This window comes from Sapajus apella, unplaced genomic scaffold, assembly GCF_009761245.1.
Source record: "Sapajus apella isolate SASKATOON/1434 unplaced genomic scaffold, GSC_monkey_1.0 scaffold48, whole genome shotgun sequence".
NCBI lineage: Eukaryota > Metazoa > Chordata > Mammalia > Primates > Cebidae > Sapajus > Sapajus apella.
In genome coordinates, this window is record NW_022436988.1 from 10,803,019 (window position 1) to 10,826,169 (window position 23,151).

General features: G+C 40.5%; 1 protein-coding gene and 1 long non-coding RNA gene across 2 annotated transcripts in view; both read left to right on the forward strand.

The window, feature by feature from the left end:
- Window positions 1-11,483, forward strand: part of LOC116525741 — an 87,018-nt gene extending 75,535 nt beyond the window's left edge. The window contains exons 2-3 of the long non-coding RNA XR_004257799.1: window positions 3,669-3,828; window positions 9,978-11,483. This is a non-coding gene — a long non-coding RNA (uncharacterized LOC116525741). The remainder of the gene's footprint in view (window positions 1-3,668; window positions 3,829-9,977) is intronic.
- Window positions 11,484-12,083: 600 nt separating this feature from the next.
- LOC116525433 lies at window positions 12,084-22,536 on the forward strand. Its single transcript, XM_032241182.1, has 5 exons — window positions 12,084-12,134; window positions 13,492-13,950; window positions 14,427-14,538; window positions 17,866-17,945; window positions 22,352-22,536. The coding sequence occupies exons 1-4, from the start codon at window positions 12,084-12,086 to the stop codon at window positions 17,931-17,933; spliced, it is 690 nt and encodes a 229-aa protein (XP_032097073.1). The 3' UTR covers window positions 17,934-17,945; window positions 22,352-22,536.
- Window positions 22,537-23,151: the final 615 nt, after the last annotated feature.

Genomic DNA, 23,151 nt, shown 5'->3' on the forward strand with positions numbered 1-23,151 from the left:
AACCCTCCAAACATGCCTTCGATCTTCCTCCCATGATGAACATTTAATCTAACTGTATGCAGATTTCGGGGCAAGTTGGTTGTTGTTTACTTTTACTGCTTACTTTTTTCCCAAGCTTTCTACATGTTCTTTGTATTGCTCATCAAAGGACATTCATTCCATACCGTTTCTCAAATACCTGCTGTGGGCAAATCCCTATGCTTGGTGCCCTGAAGGACATAGATGGGGTCAAGGGTCAACAAGGGATACTCTGTGACTATGCTAAGAACAAGCCAACAACTGCAAGGCGACAAACAGACTGTGCAATCATGGTACTGACACTATGTCACAAACCACATGTGCTTCTGCCAAAATACAATCAATTAACACCCCTAGAAATAAATTAGAATAGTATACTCTGTTCCTGCAGATATCCTAGTTTGCTGAGGATAATGGCTTCCAGCTCCATCCATGTTCCTGCAAATGACATGATCTCATTCCTTTTTATGGCTGCATAGTATTCAATGGTGTGTGTGTATCACATTTTCTGTATCAAGTCTATCATTGATGGACTTTTGGGTTGATTCCATGTCTTTGCTATTGTGGACAGTGCTGCAATGAACATATGCATGCATGTATCTTTGTAATAGAATGATTTCTGTTCTTTTGGGTATATACTCAGTAATGAGATTGCTGGGTCAAATGGGGAGGGAGAGCATTAGGAAAAATTACTGATCCATACGGGGCTGAATACCAAGGTGATGGGTTGATAGGTGCAGCAAACCACCATTGCACATTTATCTATGTAACAGACCTGCACATTCTGCACATGTACCCCAGAACTTAAAAAAAAAGTACATTTACTACTTCATTCTGATATTCACTCAACTAGTACTTCTTAAGGGTCTTTAATGTCAAACTTCTGCATTAAGCCCTAAGAAGAAAGTAGAATGCTTAAAGATAAGTTTCCCCCCTTCCAAGAGCTCATAATTAGGCCATTCGGAGATATTAAAAGTAGGTCTTTTTCATATTGATATTGTATAGGATAAATAGGGAGTCTGTTCTTTACTGAGAAATTTATGTTTGAAATGCAAACACACTTGTCAAATTCAAACAGACATCATTCTTTTCTAGGCATCCTTATATTAAAAATGTATGAAAATTTAAAAGAGAAAAAAGTTTGACACTAAAGTGAATTATTTTTAAAGCATTTCTATGTGATAAGCTCTCCAGTTGATAAGGAATGTGTGGATACACAGGAAGAGTACGGTCATGGAGTGTATTTCATCAGGACAGCAAACCCTCCTGGGTGGCTTAGATTCAAGGCAGCTTTAGTAGAACTTTGAAGGTGACAGACATACCTCCAGGAAAGAGTGGGGCTTAAGCAGAGTGGAACTAGGGAGAGAGAAGGTCCACACCATGGTGGGAATGGAGGACAGGAAAAGATTCGACTAATGTGAAAGGAGGAGCAAAGCTGTGGGAGAAGGAAAGAGAACCGTAAGGGGAAGGAATGAATGTAGGGCATAAGTGCTAGCTAGACTGAGGGCTTTGGCTTTAAATCAAAATGAACTCTTGTATAGGTCAAATCCGTGCATGATACAAAAATCAAAAGGTCCAAAAAATATATTGTGCAAATTCAGTCCCCTCCTGGACTTGGCACCTAGGCATCAGTCCTTTACCCTACAGGTGGTGCTTCTGGATATCCTTCTAGGGATGGTAAGTGCATGTATTCAAGCACTAGAATGGTGGTTCCCAACCAGGGGTGATGTCCAAGGGACAGCCCCCAACCAAGGGACACTTGGAAATGTCTGGAGACATTTTTGATGCTGATGATGGAGAGGATGGTGGTCTGCGGGTGGGGTGTTAGCATCTGCTGGATAGAGGCAAAGGATGTTGCTGACTATCCTATAATGCACAAGACACATACAATCAAGATAGAAAGGTGTACAGAGAGGAAGGAGACAGATCGACTCCTGCCCATACTGTTAGGCACTTTGCCATTTTTAATTTAAAATATAACTTGAAGACCTTTTTGTTTAGTTTGACATGTACAGAATCGCTTGTGTTGATATAAAATACCAAAACACAGAAAGCTGTCTTTGTAAATCTCCGTAATATTCTATTGTATGGCTATGCCATAAATTTCTTCCCCCATTGTTGGATATTAGGTTTTTTTGCTCACAGTCTTCTTGATTAAATTAGAGACTGCAAAGCTTCTGCACAGCATTAGAGACAATGCTTTTACATTCACCTTTCTATAGATCTGGAAGTATATTTGTTAAGACTAATTTCTTGAAGTAGAATTGCTGGGTCAAGGAGTGTGTATGTTTGAATTCTGACAGATACTTAGACTAATATTAAATTTTCCGTGATCAGTTTTTTTTTTTTTCATAAAGATATTAAACTTGCTGTTCTTTGTTCTAGATGTATGGAGATGCGTTCTGGTACTGTGGGCAACAGAAGCAGATTGCACAATGCAGTGCTTCCTCAACTTGCACAATCTTAGGAAAATCTTAGGGGGCTTGCTAAAAGTATAAATTCTCTGCCAAGCAAATCAGAATCTTCAGAAGAGGGGCCTGGGAAGCAATGTCAACAAAGCCAGGCAAATTTGGGAAACTGTCAGCATGACAGAGCAATGTCCCAGATTTTGTTGTGGGGCTCAGGGTAGATGTAATTCAGAGTCATGGGAAAGTGACAGGAAATCCTTATAGCACAGATATTTGGGAGGGTTAATGAGCTGTGTTAGTTTCATCCTTGGAACTATTTCACAAGAGCCCAGCTTCTTCCTATTGGGAAAGGTTAGGCAAGACCTGCACAGAGGCAGGTGGCCAGGTGTGGAGGGTAGGTAGAGGGTTGGGAGGTGGGGGCAGATTAACACACTTACGACCCTCTGCCTATGTCTTACATCAGAAGTGCTCTTCTTTATAATAATTATGCCAGCTACTGACTGTCGAGAATTTTCTGTGCCTGGCCTTCTGCTCTATTGTTTATGTATATTATCTTTACTGCTTATGATGGTGCGACATGGTAGGTCAATTTTTATTTCCTCATTTCAGATACGGAAACTGAGGGTCACCAGCATTAAGTGATATGCCCAAGTTAACCCGTTCTATCAGCAGTATAGCCAAGGACTGGAATTCGGGTCTGTTAGATTCTAAGATTATGATCTTTGGAAATTCACTGCACACACTTTAAAAAGGGGAGTAGGAGAGACCACAGAATAAACAAGCCAATATGGAGAGCCTATTTGCACATTTTTACCTTGAAATGAATGAAACATTCTTTTAGCACAAAAAGAAAAATTTGCATTTAGTCTAAAGATAAAAATAGGAGGTATAGAGATGTCATATTGTCACCTGGCCACTTCCAGACCTCTAGAAATCTTGCTTCACTTTCCTCTTAGCGTTTATTTGGTTAAAAACTTTGAGGAATACTGTACTCTATTCAGTCCTGATATTCACCTCTCAGTTTGTACACTTAACACAAGACATGCCATGAAAAACATTTGTACCTTCAAAACAGCGTGGTATCAAAACACGTAAAGCAAACACTGTTAGAATATGCAAGAACAATTTGGGCAGAAAACATACTTGCAAACCCAAACAAGCACAAAACCACAAAAACAGCAAATGGAGTAACTTCTGTTGAAAAATTCTCCCTCTTGAATATCTTTTTCCTTCCTTTCTCAGGTAAAAATGGTGATACCTTTGGAAATCCAACAGCAGCTTCAAGAGTCAACTATACCGGCAATCCCTAAAGTTGGAGAATTTATGCCCATGGAAAAGTCTGTAGCGTTTCGCAAACCGTGAGGCTGAGGAATAGAGCTAGTTCCTGCAGCAGAACAAAATGGTAGCCCCCTTTCTTTCCATGAAAAGAGTTTCTATGGAGACAGCAGGTTTCCTATTGGATTGCTGTCAGATGAATTGCCATGTCTCTTTTCAACCCTTACTCTTGAAAAGATGCAGAAATGCAGCAACTATTTTGGGGATTCAGTGAGACTGAGGAGCTGTCACCATAGCAGGATGGTGTTGCCTTTAGTAATAATTATAATGATAAAAATATCATTCGATATTTATGGAACAATGCCAAGCACTAGAACACTGGTTCTCAACCAGGGGTGATTTTACCCTCCCAGGGGACACTTGGAAATGTCTGGAGATGTTTTTGATGGTGATGATGGAGAGGATGGTGGTCTGTGGGTGGGGTGTTAGCATCTGGTCGATAGAAGCTAAGGACATTTTAAATATCCTGTAATGTACAAGTCAGTATCCCTAACCCCCAACAAAGGATTATCCCACACGAAATGGAAAGAGTATTACGGTCAAGTAACCTTTCAGTAGACTGAGGCTTTTACGCATATTTAGCTTTCAAAATAACCCTATAAGACACACACTGTTATTGTCCCCACTTTACAGATGAGAATATTTAAGCTTGAAGGAACTAGCTCCAATTGTTTTGACCTTTGCATGCTCTCAGATTTCTCTCTTAAGATCTCTTTGGTTCTATGGTCATTGCAGTACATTTAGGTTTGTTCAGTGGCTGGGAATTGGTTCCCTTGTAAGTCTGCATGGAAGTTATTCTGCTCAAGCTGACCCAATCCCTCTCCCGTTCTGCTGACTAACAGCTGGTGGCTGGAGCTGTGGGGAGAAAATATTATATAATGTCTACAAAAGTAATGAAAAGTTGATTTAACTGCTAAGATAAGCAACCAGCAAGATAGAGAGTGAGAATCTACACTGACTTAAAAATATGTTTGCCGAGGATAATATCTAGACTGTCCCCCACATCCTCTGTTCTTTATTCCTGACCTCTGATAGTGCTGTGCCATGTGCTGTTGAGAAATCAGAGGTCTCAGTGCCATGAGAATCAGACAAGAGAGGCAATCTCTACACTGCAACCATATACAGAATTAGGTCATTGAATTCCAAGAGTGTTGGGTCCTTTGGAAGACAACCTCTGTTATTCTTTTTTTTTTCCTCCTTTTTGATAAATGCCCAGCTCCTTGTCAAAATATTTATGACTACAGACAGGAAAATCAGACTTTTTCTTTTGAATCATTTCTCTGCATCTGGCTTGGATGTTAACTACATCTTCTTTTTCCTCCGCTCTTTTTCTAACCTTTTCTTTTTTCTTCAACGTTTTTCACAGTTGTTTCTATTTCTTTCTTCTCCTCTCTCCTTATAATAGCTCCCACTATGCACCGGGCAAGTCAGTATTGTTGGATCGATAAGGGCAAAGACCTCTGTGGTGTGGTGGGGAGGCACCGACTTTGAAGTCTTTTGTAAATGAATAAAAACCCCCTGAAAGTTTTTGAAACCTAAGCTGGGTACAACAGGGTACAAATATAAATAATTTTTTCACCCTCACAATTTTCAAAAACTTTGTATCCTAACCAGTTACCTGCTTTGTACTACTGCTGATGCACATTTAAATGTTATAATTATCACTTCAACTAACTGATTTCAATGAAACTCAAAATACAAGTTAATTTAACAAACATTGATTAATCATATATTGTAGGTCTGGTTGTATGTTATGAGCTGTGAGAAGAGGTGTCAGGATGAATATGTTTTAACCTCTGCCCTACAGGAACGTCACATTTTGGTGGGGAGAATGAGTAAATAGACATCCATTTACAGGTATTGATCGACTTATCACCTATGCAACTTACGACCATTCGACTTTACGACTGCAATCGCTAGCCACGACTGCTCCGCGTCTGGCAGCGCAAACGTTGCCCAGCTGGGTGTACGACAGTGCGGACCAGCTTCCGGCAGCACTACCATCTCCGTGTGCACCATTTCAACTGTACATATAGCCTACTCAACTTACGACCAAATCGTGTTACGACCGGTCCGCGGTCCCAACCGTGGTCATAAGTCGGGCGCTAGCTGTATCACTATAGGTTGAGGTATTCATTATCAACTGCTGTGTAACAAATCACCCCCAAAAGTTTGTGGCTTAAGATAACACACATTTGTCATCTCACAGTTTCTGTAAGTCAGGAATCCAGACATGGTTTTACTTAGTCTTCTTGTTTCAATGTTTCTCATAAGCCTGCAATCAAGGTGTTAGTATAATATCTGTGGCCTTGTCTGAAACCTCAACTAGAGAAAGGTTCACTTGTAAGCTAACCCACATGGTGTTGGGAGGATTCAGTTACTTGACGATTGTTGGAAGGAAGGAAGGTCTCAGTTTCTCACCAGCCGTTGGATGGAGGCCACCCTCATTTTCTTGCCACAGGGGCTTCCCCAGTACTGCAGCTTGCTTCTTCAAAGCATACAAGCTGAGAAGGAGATTGAGAGAGGCTGCTTACAAAACAAAACTTACAGCTTTGTCTAAACTAATTTTGGAAGTGACAGCTCATCACTTGTGTGTATTCAATTGATGAGAAGCAAATCACGAAGTCCAGCCCACATTCAAGAAGAGGGGATTGCACCAGGGCTTGAATACCAGGAAGGGAGATCATTGGGAGCTGTATCAGAACTGCCTGCTCAGAAAGTTTAAGAGATTGTTAAAGAGAGGCTCAAAGAAGCTGTGATTACATGAAAGCGGGGAGTGGTAAAGAAATCTTCTCTTAACAGGAGATATTTTTTACTTTACTGATATTAGACTGCTCTAGAAAGTTTTGCATCTACCCAGTGATTTATGGAATGATCCCAGACCTCCAGAATTTGTGATTGGAGTGTTGGTGGCTATTTTAAGGTATTATGTCTCTAATCATGATGACACGTGAAGCCGCACAGTGTCCCTAAAGCCACATTTATGGTTGTTCTATTCAGGCTCTGTCTCAAGGAACTTTTTGTCATCAAAATGTCATTGTTGTTTATAGTTGTTATTACAGGTGAAGCTTGAACAATGCAGGGATTAGGGACCCCAACACCCCATGCAGTCAAATGTTGGCATATAACTTTTGACTCCCCGAAAACTTAACTACTAATAGGTTACTGTTGACTGGAAGTTTTATCGATAACAGAAACAGTTGATTATACAAGTTTTGTACATCATATGTATTATATGCTGTATTCTTACAATAGACTTGAGAAAGGTTAAGAAAACCATAAAGAAAAGAAAATACATTTATTATTCTTTAGGTGGAAGCAGATCATCATAACGGGCTTCATCTTTACCATCTTCACATTGACTAGGCTGAGGAGGAGGAGGAAGAGGAGGGGTTGGTCTTGTTCTTGCTGTCTTAGGGGTGACAGAGGCAGAAGAAAATCCAAGAAGAGGACCTGCACAGTTCAAACCTATGTTGTTCAAGGGTCAATTCTATATTTATATGCATGTTTTGTATCAGTTAATGCTAGATAATGAAACTCAAAGATGAATTACCTTTAAGGGATTAGATAATGAAGTTCAAAAAGGAGTAAGATTTACCTTTGAGGGCTTCTCCTCTATCAAGACCAGGAGTTGCAATTATGTCCTGTGGGTTAAATCTGCCCTTACCCATCTGTTTTTGAATAGCTCAAGAGATAAGAATAGATAGTTTTTACATTTTTTAACATTTGAAAAAGTATTTTATGACATGAAAAGAATATGAAATTCAAATTGCAGTGCATATAAAGTGTTAATGGAATGGAGCCGTCCATCTGTTTCCATATTGTCCCCTAAAGGCTGAATTTCTGTGTCCTCCCAGAATTCCTGTGTTCAAATCTAATCCCCTGTGTGATGGTATTTGGAGGTAGGGACTTTGGGAGGTGATTAGGTGATATCGTTTTGCTGTGTCCCCACCCAGATCTCATCCTGAATTCCCATGTGTTATAGGAGGGACCTGGTGGGAGGTAATTGAATCTTGGGGGCAGGTCTTCCCCATGCTGATAGTGAATAAGTCTCATGAGATATAATGGTTTTAAAAATGTGAGTTTCCCTGCACAATCTCTCCCTCTTTGCCTGCTGCTGTCCATGTAACATGTGACTTGCTTCTCCTTGTTTTCTGCCGTGATTGTGAGGTCTCCCTAGCCACATGAAACTGTAAGTCCGTTAAACCTCTTTATTTTGGAAATTTCCCAGTCTTGGGTATGTCTTTATCAGCAGTGTGAAAATGGACTAATACATTAGGTCATGAGGGTGGAGCCCTTAGACTTCTCAGTTTCCAGAACTGTGAGAAATAAATGTCTGTTGTGTGTAAGCTGCTCAGTCCATGATATTCTTTAATAGCAGCCCAAACAGACTAAGACATTCTCTGTGGTTGCTTTTGCAAAAACAGCAGAGTTGAGTAGTTGCCACAGGCACCATCAGACCTACAAAGCCTAAAATATTTACTATCTGGTACTTTTCAGAGAACATTTGCCCCGCTTTGGTCTAGAGGAAGATGGACATGCAAACAAATTATTGTCCTGTGGTAAGTGGTATACTGGCCTTACAGACAAAAGACATCAAGGAGCACAGGGCAGGAGTCTGCAAACTTTGTGGAGGTCTCCTTGAGGATAAGTAGGAGTTTTCCAAAAATGGGAGAAAAGAGAGAAAGGGATAATTGATCGCAAGGGTTCTAACCATTTATGTCTAGTGTTCCATTATTGGAATGCTAAGCATGTGGGAGTTATTTATCTTCTGCTGCTCAAGATCATTGCCAAGATCTGATTGCAAAAATTGTAATCTCAGGCATAAATGGGTCAAGTTGGCAATCACACACTCCTTAGAGAGTGAGGTACTCCCTGAAATCGCTGGCAAACCCTGTGTTTATGTACATATGTGTGCTTTTCCCACCTTGGGGATAGAGTTTTTTTCTTTCAACAGGTTTTCAACAGTTTAAGAACCACTACCGTGGGTGGACATAGCAGTCCATGCAAAGTCACAAAAGTGTAGTATAGAGAACAGCTCACTCATGGGGTCAACACTGAGATCAGTGAGAATGCAGAACAGATCTCTATGGAGGAGAATGGGAAATGAGTCTAAACAAATGTTACCCAACATCAGAGGGAGAACCCAGGACGTGGGTGGGGCAGAGGTCTGAGGCTGATTCAATACAGTATAAAGGACTAACTAGTACAAGGATATTGAGCAATATCAAGTTAAGCAGATGTGGACTTTGCTCTCAGGTGGCTACTCCAAAGCAGCTGATGGACAGGCAAGAAGAACCCAGCTAGCCTGCAGAGAGGCTGAGGGTTGGCAGTTCATTGTGTTAAGAAGAGAAAGGCTGACCAGACAGTCAACTCCTTTTTTCTGTTTGCTTTTTATAAATTGATCCAAATATTTGTACCTACTTACGGGGTACATACGATCTTTTGTTACATGCATAGACTCCGTAATGGTCACATCAGAGTATCTGAAATATCCATAACCGTTAGTATGTATCATTTCTATGTGTTGGGAACGTCTCAAGTCCTCTCTTCTAGGTATTTTGAGATACACAATACCTTGTTGTTAACTACAGCAGATAACCAACTCTTTTAATCAATCCTTGATCAAATCTCCATCTCATATCCCGCTGCAAACCAAAACAACATTGACTGAATCTGCCTCTGGCCCTGTGAAAGGTCAGCCAAACAGCAAGAGGCCAGCACAAGACATAGCTTCCTCTTCTAGAGCTGAGACTTCATACTTGATTGTACTGTGGGGCTCATAGAACAACATCGAACTCCCAGGTGATGGGAGGTAGAGTTCCTAGGACTAGGGAGAGGGAGGCTATGGATGTGAGGTGTGTGAGGATGTGGGGTGTGGAGGTAATGGTTTTCACTGGATTCCTTTTTACATTTTATTTAGATTAAGTTCTGCTCAGCAGGGTGATTCCTTAATTAGAGCTGCCCAGCCAAGCAGACCTCCAGCTCAGACCCCTGTGCTGCCTTCTAAGGTTTCATGAGGGACCTTGTCCTGCCTTATTTCCTGAGTTCTAATATTTGAATAGTATGCAGTAGATTTCAATGGGAGGAAAAGACATGTAATTTAATCATCTTTATTAGATTTTGCCTGTGGATGGGGAGAGGAGGAGGAAGCAGGAGGGACATGGGTCCTTTCTTTGTGAATTTTCTTTTTCTTTTTCTCTACCTCTCTTCCAGTGGTCAAAGAAGGAGGAGGATCAATGGCCTCTTTTCCTCCCCCGCCTTTTTTTTTTCTTAAAAAACACAAAGAAGCAAAGTAAGAACATTAAGCCCGAAAGAGAACTGTGTTCGTGGCAGAACTTTCTGAGGTCTGCTTAAGCCATTTAAATAAAGAAATTACACAGTTCTTCTTTGGTAACCTTGATCCTGAGAGTGAGTGTGACAGGCGTACAGCTTTTTGTTCTCTTCATTACTCCAGAAGTTGCAGACTGCGCTCAGCAAGACCTCACAACATGGAGGAAAATTAAATTGATAAATGGTCCATGGTGTATCCCTTTACCTCACCATAAATTGACATCATTTTATGCGCAATCCAGGGAGAAGAAAAAGCAGATCAGAAGCTTGCATACCATCTGAGAGAAGGAAAGGAGCTTTGACATGTTGCCATCTGAGGAATATATACTTGGGATGGGACAGGGAAGCAGGGTAGGAATGAACATGAGCACTTAGTCAACAAATACATAAATCTATTAAGGTTTTTCAAGAAAGAGAGACAAAATTCAGCATGGCTCACCAAAAAGAATGACCAGGTTTGTGTTCCTTAATTTGTATTTTATTGCCCTCTACCCTACACACACACACACACACACACACACACACACACACACACACACACACACACTCTGCAGCCTATAATCCCCCCCACTGCCACCCCATGCCCCTATCCTGTTGATCTTTCCTCACTTAAAAATTATTGGAAAAGAATTTATTCATTTGGGAGGATTCCAGGCACTACATTTATGTTGAGTTCAGATGAAATGGGATCCAGACTTTTCCAACCGTGCTGTTTCACAGATAAAACACAAAGGCAGAACTTCATTATCTGGAGACACTGCCCTTTCTTTTCTCTCCTGCCTTTTGTTTCTGGGCAATTTTAAGCTTGTTTGGAAAGCATTATAACAGGGGCAGAACTTTTTTTTACCACATCTATTTCAGAAGGGTTTTAATAATAATAAATTTATTGCTAAACAGATGGAAGAGTTTTAGTAAAGCTAGAAAAGACACTTTTACTAATACACCCTATAGGCTGATCTCAATTCTCTCATTGTTAAGAATGCTTGGTCTAAGAGAGTCTTATTCATGTGCCAAATGGCTTTATTAAAACATTATATTAACACAGAAAAAGTCCTATTACAATGGCTGTCTCTGTATGATCAAAACTTGTCCATGATCCTGCTGATAGCCTATTTATTCTGAAATTTAAAAAGGTAACATTCCAGTACAGCCCAATTTTTGGCCAGGTTTTACAAAATGCATTAGAATATGGCTGGAAGGGTTACTAGTCCTAACAAGGAAAGGCCTAAGTTGTATCAGGGCAGCAGTCCCCAGACAAAAAGAAAACTGTGAAAAAGAGACCTCTCATCCACTCATAGAAATTAATCCCTGGCAACATTGTAAGGTTTTCACCTGTAGAAATACAATGGGTCTGTGATTTCTACTTTAATTAATTAAAAAAAAAAAAAACAGGGTAATGTCAGTGCTTTGGTAGGCTGAGGCAGGAGGATCACTTGAGGCCACAAGTTTGAGACCAGCCTGGGCAACATAGCAAGACACTGTCAATACAAAAAAAATTAAAAACTTAGCTAGACGTGGTTGCTTATGCCTGTAATTTCACCTACTCAGAAGGCTGAGGAGGGAGGATTGGTCGAGCCTGGGAGTTTGAGGCCACAGTAAGTTATGATCATGCCACTGCACTCCAGCCTCCCTGCTTCCCCACCAAAAAGAATCCCAATTGGCAAATTCAAAGGCAGATTAGCTGCGCTGGTGAATCCAGGACTGTGGCATGTGAAAAGAGTTTAAAAAGCCAGAAGAAGCAAAGTTTGGTGTGTTTGTATACTGGATTTTTAAACTGAATTAAACACAGACAGACACACACACACACACACACACACACACACACACAATTTTTGAATGTAAAATGAATAGGTGTTGATTATAGAGGAAAAAAATCACTCCTAAGCCTACCACTGAGAAAGCATATTTGTTTTGACCACCCAAGATTGATTTCTGCCTTCATGTGGAAGTAAGCTTTAAAAGCCCTGTGTTAGGGCATAGTCTAAAAACATGGGGCCCCATGGGTATCAGGAGGACCTACAAAGAGAAGAGATGGAACCGGTAGGGTTCAAGTACTGTTTTAGAGAATTGAGGCAGTAGGTCAGCCAGGTAGGGCCAGGTCAGCAGGAGGGTCCGGATGAAGTGTGAGATGCAGGGGGACAGTGCATGCATGGAGACCTTGGGTAGCACCAACCTGTAATGGCAGAGGTGGGGTGGATGTGGCTGATGTCAGGGAGAGAAAGGGGAGTACCCACAGGGCTCAGTCCTGTAGATACACTAAAAATCCTTTAGCCTTTCTAAGACTGTTAACCCAAATCAGTTTTCTTGCTTACTCCAGATGCCTCAGCCTCTGATATAATTGCTAAGCATCTGCCGTGTTAAAAAGAAACATTTGAGAATCGAGGGTGATTTTTCCCTTTTCTTGTGAATTGTAATTGCAGTGTACTCATGGCCTGCCATGACGTGAGGTCTGGCTTAGATTAGCCCCCGGCTGAGAGACCCATGCTAATTTAATGCCTGCAATTATGCCTGCCTCTAATAGTGTTCTGCTTTTTGTAGGACGTGCCCTTTGAATTTCTCTGCAATAGACGCAACAGTTATGCTGGGTCATCTATACCTTCTTGCCCCACGCCCCTCGTGACACACATTGGTGAGACAACTGGCCAGGATTAGAGGTATGATCTGTGACCCTGAAACAGAGTGAAATTGGCAATGAGGAGGCTGATCCTATGAAAATTATAAGCACTGTAAGTACTCTAATATCTTACCCCTGACTGCCATGGATGTGCACCTGCCTCCCAGCTATAAAGATTCTCCCAGTAAAAGAATCAAAAATGAAAACATGCAGCCAAACTTCTGCGCATCAGTGCATTTGCCTGAGGTGTCACCCAGCCATGGCGTATATGTGTCGATGGAGAATTGAGAATAATCAGCCTTTGCTTTCTGTCTGCATAGTTTAGTGCTGGCAAAATAAACCACTGTGTAGTTATAAGCAAGAATAGGTGGGTGAGTCGAAAGATGGGTGGATGGGTGAGTGGGTGGGGTCCCCTTCCTGATGTATAAAAACACAACTGGTAGGTTTGGGGTTCATGTTACAATTGGACTCCAGGAAAACACACACTGTACATTCAAAATAATTCTAACCCCGTTTTAAAATATAAATAATTAAAAAGTATTTTCCCTCTAGCACGTCTGAATAGTATTCTTTACTAAGAGAAAGGAGCACATGCTCCATGCCGTCTTTGATAGCTCCCTCGTGCTCCTAGATTGACAGGTGATACCAGGGAAGCCACGGCTTGCCTTTGTGCCTTTGGGGAGGCGGGGGTTGCAGTGGGAAGTCTGAAGGCTCGCCATCACGAACTCCTTCTTCCTGAGATGGGGCACTTGGCTGTGAAGCCACAGGAGGCTGGAGGGGTAGAGGCTGGGGGCAGGAAGAGGAGGAAGTGAGGAAGGGGGCGATGCCCGGGAGGGCGCTGGGCGAGTAACCAATTCCTTCACTGGGGGCAGGCGGGAGTCTCCAGGGTCATTATGGGGCAACCTGTGCAGGGAAGGGAGGAAAGGTTTCCGGAAGTCTGCCGCTCTCCCTCCTGCCTGCTCCCCTCCTCGGCCTAGCCTAGCGGTTGATTGCGAGGAGCGGCGGAAGGAAGGATGTATCAAACAGAAAGAAGAAAGGACCCCTGCCGGTCGACCCCTGACATCCGACTCTGAACGGCAGCGACCGGGAGGCCGCGGCGTGTTGCAGATTAACAGCAGCGAGGGCAGGAGGCAAAGCAGATGCCTCGGGAGCTGGCTGTTTCCTTTAGCCCTGAGAGCTGGCTGTAGGCACAGGTTCCATATCAAAGGCAACGGGAACCAGGCTGTGGCAATATTACATCAGGTCCTGGACTGGTGGAGGGGGGGACGGTGGGGGGGGTCCCTGGGGGGGGGGTCCAAGTCCGAAAAGATGTCAGTCAAACACCAGCCGAGTTTCTAGATCTTCTGTGGCCCTTCTGAGCAAGTATGCAAATAATAATACAGTCAGGCTCTATCGCCTGCAATGAGTACAGGGGAGGGCTGAGTACCGGGGAGGACTCAGCCTTCTCCACGTGGTTATCTTCTAAGGCTTTGAAGTGCCACTTTCCTTTTTGCTTTTCCTCTGCATTGAAATTTCCCCTAAGGGAGAGGCGGGTCTAAACTACCTTTAAAATGAATTTGCACTCCCTGAACAAGGCTTGTAAAAGCATGAGAGAAAATGCCAGGAGAAAGCATGGAAACGTTTTGGGGATAAACTATGGACCTCCATCTTTGCACGTGGTCAAGGGACAGCCGCTAGCCCCAGTAGCTGCATGCTTACTGCCTCCTTCCTCTACCCAGGCAAAACTTAGAAGACGTGTTTATGCTGAATCTTCAGATAGAGCAAGAGAAGCCCAGCTTGGGGGAGATGACTGGACCTTGATTATCTGGGATAAAAAGAGATCCATTTATGGTAGGACTCTCTATTTATGTCTGCACAGCCTTGGGGTTTGCCTAGGAAAGGAGTCTCAGAAAATGGGTTGGAATTGGGCATTTCTGATGTCTATCCTATTCCCTGCTTTGGCTGATAACACTTTCTCCAGTCGCCAGATCTGGTATTAGGAAATGAGACTTGTTATCAGATGTTGAAGAGCCTCCATAGTTTTCCTGTGTCTTTCCATAGTCTTTCTGTGTCTGCCAGCTCCATTGACGTTGTTACTCTTGCTGGTTTTCCTCTTCCTTGTATTTTCTGTGAAAATGCTTAGGAGCTTTTAAGAACTGGTGGCTAACAGAGAGGTTAAACATTATGAACCATATAAAGAGAAGAAATCAGTGTGCTCTCTCTGGGGTGTTTCATGGTTGTACACCTTCTCTTTTTTCCTTGAAAACCCTAATCATCTTCTGTGGTGGGAGGGGTTGGAGGTGAAGGGTTGGATATTTGAGGTGGGGGAAATTTGTGCTATACCTGTCTCTGATAGACTTTTAATTTTTCATTCATCTATGCAAATTTATTGTAAAAGAGCTATGCTTTTTCATTCATTCACTCAGCCATTCAACAAACATATATCCAGCACATGGCCTCTAGTAGAAGAAGGCTGAACACTGTTTTTAAAAGGTATCTTTCTGTAAATACGTACTCTTCCCTGACCACCAGACCCTGCTAAACCTTTGAGCATGTGTACCTGAGAAAGAATGAGCAAGGGAAAATATCCCATTGGAAGGGAACTCTTGTGTCTCACCCCTCCTGGGATAGAGGTGATTATGGGCATCTTCTAAAGCACTGAGGACTGTAAGGTCTCCTTAAGGGGGTTAGGGATATGATGTTCGAAAATGATAGTAAAAACAGCTTATGTGGAGATAGTTTATGACAGTTCACAGAACCCTTTCACGTGCGTTACTAGAATGAGCTTTGGGTTGAAGATTACGTAGATATGCTCACATTAGTACTTTTGAAAGCATTGAACGCATGGTGTGTTTCACCAAGAAGTTAGCAATTGTTCACAGCTGTAGTGTCTGTGACACATGTCCCAAATGATCAGATTAGCTAACGTGACCAAAGAGGAGAGGCTTGAAATCTCTTTCACTCGGTTCCATCTCCTTATTTTGTCACTCACCTAGTGTGTGTGGTCATCCATTCCCAAAACAAAACAGAGATGAAAATCTAACCTAAAAAATCAATAGTGATGATTTTTAGAGATAAGTCTCATTTCAGGATTTTGCGTTGCTTCTGTTCCTCTGGGTGTTTTCTTGGACCTAGAATCAATATTTAAAACAAAACAAAAACACTCTACTGGTTCTCAAGTTTTGACCTTTGTGTCATTTATCATCAGAAGTCATGGGATCCACAATTACAGGACCCAGGGCTGAGTTAATCTTTGAGGGATAAATTGTGGCACATTCTGTTTTTGAGGGCTGTTCCAAATCTAAATATCTTTGTCAGTGATTTATGATCTTCTGTGATTGTTTATTTAGTTCATTTGGTGTTGGAAAAGAAAAAAAGACAGCTTTTAGGGTCAGCCTTCAGTGAACAGCGGCTGGACATCTCAACAGCCTCAGCCCAGCCTTGGGCTTCTGCTGAGATGCAAGCATAATGACCAGGAATGTGATCTGTTCCCCAGCCAGATGGTCAACAACCAGAACTATTACTCCCTCCACAGTAACTATGACCTAGGGGAGGTGGAGAGGGAGGATCAGCAAACCCGGTTGATCTGAATGGATTTCCACTCCACGTTCAAGCATTTTGGGTTTGAGAAAACCCCCAGCACTTTGTGCCCCGGGCATTTTTTCCATTAATATTTTAAACTGATGTTCATGTCAAGGGAAATTTAATACGTACGTTTCTGATTCATTTACACTTAACTCATCAAAATATTGTTCTGTAAGAGGCGATTGGTGTCCAAGAAATCTTAAGAGCCTTTTTATAAGCTTTTAAACTTCTTTTAAATGTTAAGAAACAGAAGTTGCAGTCTCCCCAATGTAAACAGGAGTGAATCCCTGGTCGGGGGGAGGGAAGGCGGGAAGGTGGATAGAGTGGATATAAGGCGCCAAGACACACTGACCTCAGTCCTTGAGGGACAAGAAAGTGGAGCCCAGGACTTTCCAGTCCCCACCTAGCGATCAACGTCTCACCCACAGTCAGGGGAGCAACTGTTGGTTCTACTTTTTTGAATTCTGAAGGCAAAGGCAAGCTTTTTTCTGGGGGTCCTGCTGTTGGCAGAGAAAGCTCCCAAGTGTTCTGCAGAGAAGAAGGATATAGACTCCAAAATTTTACTTCCAGGCAAGACCTCCCCCCACCCTCATTTTTCCCCATCAAAGAAAGTGCTCATAATGTATCCTTTCATTTATAATTTTATGAAGGTCTCAATTGAACATGTAAAGAAAGTGGAAAAATTCTAAGTTGCCATGGATGTTTGGCATTTTTCCTACTGTACTAAAATCTACTTTCTGCCCCAGGCAAAATGGTTTCAGAGGTTCCAATAAAAGGGAGTAGAAGACAGTGAGAGCAGCAGTCTAGAATCAGAGTCTTCATGAAATATGTTTGTATTTGAATTATTTGGATATGATCGACTTCTGTTTTACTCTATTTCACTTGGCTTTCTATGGTAAAATACAGCTCCTTTGCATTTCATAAATGCAAAGCTTGTAACTTCTGTAAATGAGCACTCACGTGTTTTATCTTCTTTAACTCGTGCATCTACAAAATGATAAATGTAGCAGAATCCAGGATCTCTTGTTTAGGTGTGTTTATTTGCTCTACATGGTTTTTATTTTTCCTCTTTTCTTAAAAGAGGGAAAACTTGAGAATAAATCAGCAATGATAAAAAGTTTTGGTCTGTTTTTGGGGTTTTAAAAAATTCTCATGATTTCAAGCAAATGCAGAAAGCATCCATATTCAGAAAGGGAACCAAAGAAAAATGTTAGACAACACTTCAGTTTTGTCCAACGTAATATTTACAAAGTGGTAGCTTTTTTTCTTGGTCTAAGTTTTAATTAATTGGTATTAGCAATATCTGCTTTTCTCCTGCCTTGCATTAAATAGATTCGTGATTTTTTAAAAACTGATGTTTTAATGAAATTGAGCTAGGTTCTTTTCTACTGTCTTACATGACTTTGGGTGCATAGACCAAGGTTATTTATACCCTGTAGAAGTCGGTGGTATTAAATCCACTCAAGAAATAAGAGAAGTCAGTGGCTAGGTCAGGCAAAACCTTTGTCAAAAGACTGTAGCGTGAATGTGTTTTTTGCATCCAATGCTTTATGTGTGGGTCTAATACAGATTCTGTGCATGCATCTTCTGCAGGGACCTTTTCAGAAGAGCCTCTTAAGACACATGTTTCAGAATGCGTTCAAATGCGTGCTGCTGTATGACCAGCCTATTTGGTAAGGAATGCCCAACACTTCTGTGTTGTCAGATTTAGATGTGGAGATTTTCTGAAGAAATTACATATGGGAATTCTTCCATGAGTTCTGAGAGGAACATGAAAAACATCCTTCTGAAAAACAGGGTCAGTGTCTGAGTACTTTGAGACACTCATCTACTACTATTGTTGAAGTATTTCTTTTTTGGAGTAAAATTTCAAATAGGATTACTATTATATTACCCTAATTATACTATTGTTTATTTCAATAAACAATAAAGTTAAATTCTTTGTATACTTTTTTCTTTTGAAAAAAAGCTAATATGACAAATATCTTCAGAACTGCTATTGACTTTTTTTTTTTTTTTTAAAACACAAAAAATTTGAAATTTTGGGGGAAGCATAAAGTTAATATTCACCAGAAAATAAATTGATTCTAGACTTCAAGACAGAGATGCATTAAATAAACATCAAGATGCCTTTTAGTGTATCTGAAGATGTAATTGAGGAAAAACAGGGATTGTATTATTCAAGAAAATCAGAAAAATGTTTCCCAAAGTTATTCATCTGGGTTCTGCTCCCACACTGTTACTCCCAGGAATGTTAATTGTCTTCTACTTCCTGGCTACTCTTATAGCCAAGTAGGCAATCCTGAAGAAAGTGGGAAGGATGCAGGGCCACGTTATGACTGTTGTTGGTAACTTCCACCCCAAAAATGGTAAAATTTTTATAACAGCATTTATATAATGAAAAATATATTACTATTATATATTTAAACACTTTCACTGACATAAATGTTTATTTTTTTCTTCTGATTTTAAAAGCGATGAAGAGAAAAGCTATTGACTTTTTAAAACTCTTTCTGAGTGATGAATTTTACAACACCCCTGAAAGCTCGGGTTTGAGGTGTGTGCCTCTCGCCGTCATGAGGTATCAGTGCTGATCTCTAATGTTGCTTTTGTGCTACTTAATTATCAGTTGGCAATGGAAATTCTTGTCCAGGGAGGATAGGGCTACACATGTATTTAGCAAGGTTTTAAGTATTTTTCTCTGTGGAGTTAAAGTTTTGAAAAAGAAAAATCAACTGATGTTAACCATGCTGACACCTATTAAAAAATTATTTTAGTTGGTTTTGTGATTATTCCATTTAACTGTCACAATTGCCCAATTCATAGTTGAGAAAACTGTGGCTTTAAAAAGTCATGTGATGCAGGTATTGATGAGAGAAGCCAGCATGTCTCCTTGCAGTGCTGGGTAACTTGAACATGTTGGCTGGACCGTCTCTTTGTGATGATGTTGGTGTTAACAGCCCAGCATTAGAATGGGGACTTAATTGACAAACAGAACTGTTTACATTTTCTTTGACAGAATATTTTTGAAGTTCAGAAGAATAATTTTTATACCCAAAGCCACATTTGCTCATGTTAGTTGTATAGATATATTTCCATTTATTGTTTGTTCATTGATTCACTCAATGAATGCTGACTCTTAGCTGAATAGGCTGGAAATAGGCAAGGTACCTGGCTTTGAGTATATAATCAAATAGGGGAAGTAATACAGAAATAATTAGAAAATCATGTAAGAAGGTCTAATACAAGTAGTTTACAAAACAACTAGCTTTATCATATGACTTTCAACTTGATTTTCTATTTAGGAAGCCATGTTACTAAGAATGCAGAAAGTTAAGCCTTCATAACATTTACAAACCCTCCAGAGTTAACTTTCTTCCTGCCCTATACATCTCAACTCAAGGGCTTGATTTTGCCACGAAACAGCAGATAAGCCCAATTTAAACTGTGATTCCTAATTCTGGAAATATGCAAATGCTGCTAAAAGATAAGCTTCATGTTCAGTTTTCTCATGGCTGTTAGTCACCAGAAGAAGAGAGAGTCAATTTCCAATTTATTTCCAACGTTAAAACCTTCATTCTGAACATCGTTTTCCATTCTAGTTATAGCCACATCCTACCTCTCTGCAATGGTGGGAGACCCTTCCCCAAATTGCCCTCTTGTTTATGAACTGTTAAACCAGCAGAAAGCACTAATTAAGTGACCATTAGTTTGAGGATGATTGATTACACTTAGACTTACATGTTGTCTTTTATGTTCAAAGAACTGCTTAAGCATCAACTAATTAATCTGCAAGTGAAGAACACTTTCAGCATTACTCTAATTAGACAATCTCAGGAGGAAACGAGGATTTCAGAGGGGAGTCGGATGGTTGTGCAGACCACTACATCGTGTATTTTTTCATCACTCAGGTAAAATGGCCAGACCTGAATCCAGGTGCCAGCTCCTTATTCTTATTTACAAATAGGTTCATGTTTAAAAGACCAGAGTTGTGTAACAGATGAGGAGTTGGAAATAAAAACAGATGAATAATCAAAAGTATTGCCTGTCATTTCAGCTTTTTGGGTTATTTTAAACACTTTATTCCCCATAAAGAGTGAAATTAAGCAAGTCTGTTTCATGACATGTGGTAGAACTTCCTTTCTCTCTTTTCTTCCCCAACATAATCTTGTTTTTACGTTATTGCTGTATGTGTGCGTGTATAAGTAGAGAATTAATACTTCTTTTAGGCCTTGGTTTCCTAAGTAGTAAGAATTTGAGACAGGACAGATCGGAAATGTATCTGAAGGGGCTAACAAACAGAATTTTATAAATATTTTTGAGAAGCCAATGTTTTTGAGAAGCAAATGTTTATAAGAATGGTTGATCGATTGAATGTTGGGAATCTGTTTGGTGTAATGATGCATACATTAATGTAGAATATATCTGTATAAATACATCCGCAAATTATATTTAAAACCATAATTACTTTGGCACCAACCTAATACACAAAACAAGGACCTTGAATAGTAATAAAAGACCAATCTTTTCACTCAGGCATCTCATCTGTATGTATGGGTCAGTAGGCCGGCTCTGACCCATACATACAGATGGCATGATATTAAAATGTCAAGCCTCTGTTGGTCAAATCGTTGTTTATCAAACTCCTTGAAGCATAAGCAGTCGTCTCAGCTTTGCAAAATAGAGGGATATAGCAATAAGCAAATTCAGTTCAAGTTTCTGTTTTTGGTTGGTTTCACATGATCTTGTGTCGAATGCTAAATTTTCCCTACTTCACCAACTAGCCTGTATATGAAAATTAAGTGTTTGTGGGGGGAAACATCATTTATTTTTTTGAAAACTTACAGCTATGCATTGATTTGTATTAATGTCTCTCCCCCACTTCACTTAATCACAGTAAATTAAAATGATGATCTGTTTTTAGGTTAGAATTTGCTAAGTGAGTGTCTTTGGGAGCTGTCACTTAATTTTCTCACTAGGAGTATGCAGTTTCCAACCTGTCAAGGCCAGCCGAGATTTACCATGCCACACAGGCATTCTGATACAAAATTCAAAAAGTTGGGATTGTTAGAAGGGCTAGAAGGCACAGATTGCACTCAGTTGGACAAAGATAAACAGAAAGCATGCTTTTTTATGAAATTGGAGATTAAATGAGTTGATGGAATGAAGCCTAGACAGCCACATAAGCCAGAGTGGAAAATTATAGACTAAAATGCATCTGATACTGAAGAGAATGACTCTCTCCAAAAGCGCTCACTTTTTATTTGACTCAAGGAGTCTTTATAAGCTCAGCAAACCCTAGGATTTTAACAAGAAAAAATAAAAGCCTCCAAACGGCATGGCTTTCATCCAGCGCTTTTGTGATTTCAAATGACCAGATTTGAAACTTTAATCATCTCACACCTAGGGATTTTTTTGGTTTGTTTTAATTTGTGAAGCATGTCCACAGACAAAATGACTCACAAAAAACCAGAATCAGCCTAAACCCCCAATTGGCCCTATTCCTCTGTCAAATCAAGACAGTCAATTTTGCCTTGGGATTTCAGAGTGTCCCCAAGTGGCCCTTATATTGATGCAATGTTCATCTTGCAACTATAATCACTAGTTTCTTTTGAAGTCTACTTAAGCTCTTGCTTAAGTAAGTCCATCCATGGACAATTATTTAAGAGATTAGAAAATCCTTTTCCACGTGAAATCTTTCTTCCTGAACTTCCTTATATCTTGAGATGATGACTTCTTTGGTTGACTCAATGGCATGGATCCCACTCTGTGAGCCTGTTTTATTGAGGCAGTATAATAGGTGATGTGAAGTCTTGATACACTTTTGGAAGGTATGTGAAGGCGAAAAGAATGCCCTTTGAGAGTCCCTGATCACTTCTGAAATTGTAATTCATAGGAAGTTACTGATAACTAAGACCTCTTTTTAGGGGGAAATAGAAAAAGAAAATAATAGAACTTGGAGGATCAGGTCTTGATCCTTTCAGAGCTGATAATGCTAATGACATGATTTTTTCCTTTTTTTTCCAAAGATAGAATGACACTAGTTAGAAAAGTAAAAGTCTGTTATTTGACGTTTCAGATTATGCCTCCAAATCCTATGGAAGTATAACAACCACAGAAGAGACAAAACCCAACAGCATCGACAACAGAGAATCTCAGTTCAGGAAGATATGAAACCCTTTGTAATAAAGAAAGCAACACCGTGAACATTTGTGTAATGTGTCTTTGTGGTAGAATGATTTATATTCCTTTGGGTATATACCCAACATTGGGATTGCTGGGTCAAATGGTTCTGTTTTTAGCTCTTTGAGGAATCATTACACTGCTTTCCACAATGGTTGAACTAATTTACAGTCCTGCCAGCAATGTATAAGTGTTCCCTTTTCTCTGCAACCTTGCCAGTATCTTTTTTTTCTTTAAACATTTTTATCATAGCCATTTTGACTTGGGTGAGATGGTATCTTATTATGGTTTTGGTTTACATTTCTCTCATGATCAGTGATGCATTTTTTCATATGCTTGTTGGCTGCATGTATATCTTCTTTTGAAAAATGTCTGTTCATGGGCCGGGCACAGTGGCTCATACCTGTAATCCCAGCACTTTGGGAGGCCGAGGCGGGTAGATCATGAGGTTAAGAGATCAAGACCATCCTGGTCAACATGGTGAAACCTCATCTCTACTAAAAATACAAAAAATTAGCTGGGCATGGTGGCATGTGCCTGTAATCCCACTACTCAGGAGGCTGAGGCAGGAGAATTGTCTGAACCCAGGAAGTGGAGGTTGTGGTGAGCCGAGATCGCCCCATTGCACTCCAGCCTGGGTAACAAGAGCGAAACTCCGTCTCAAAAAAAAAAAAAAAAAAGAAAAATGTATGTTCA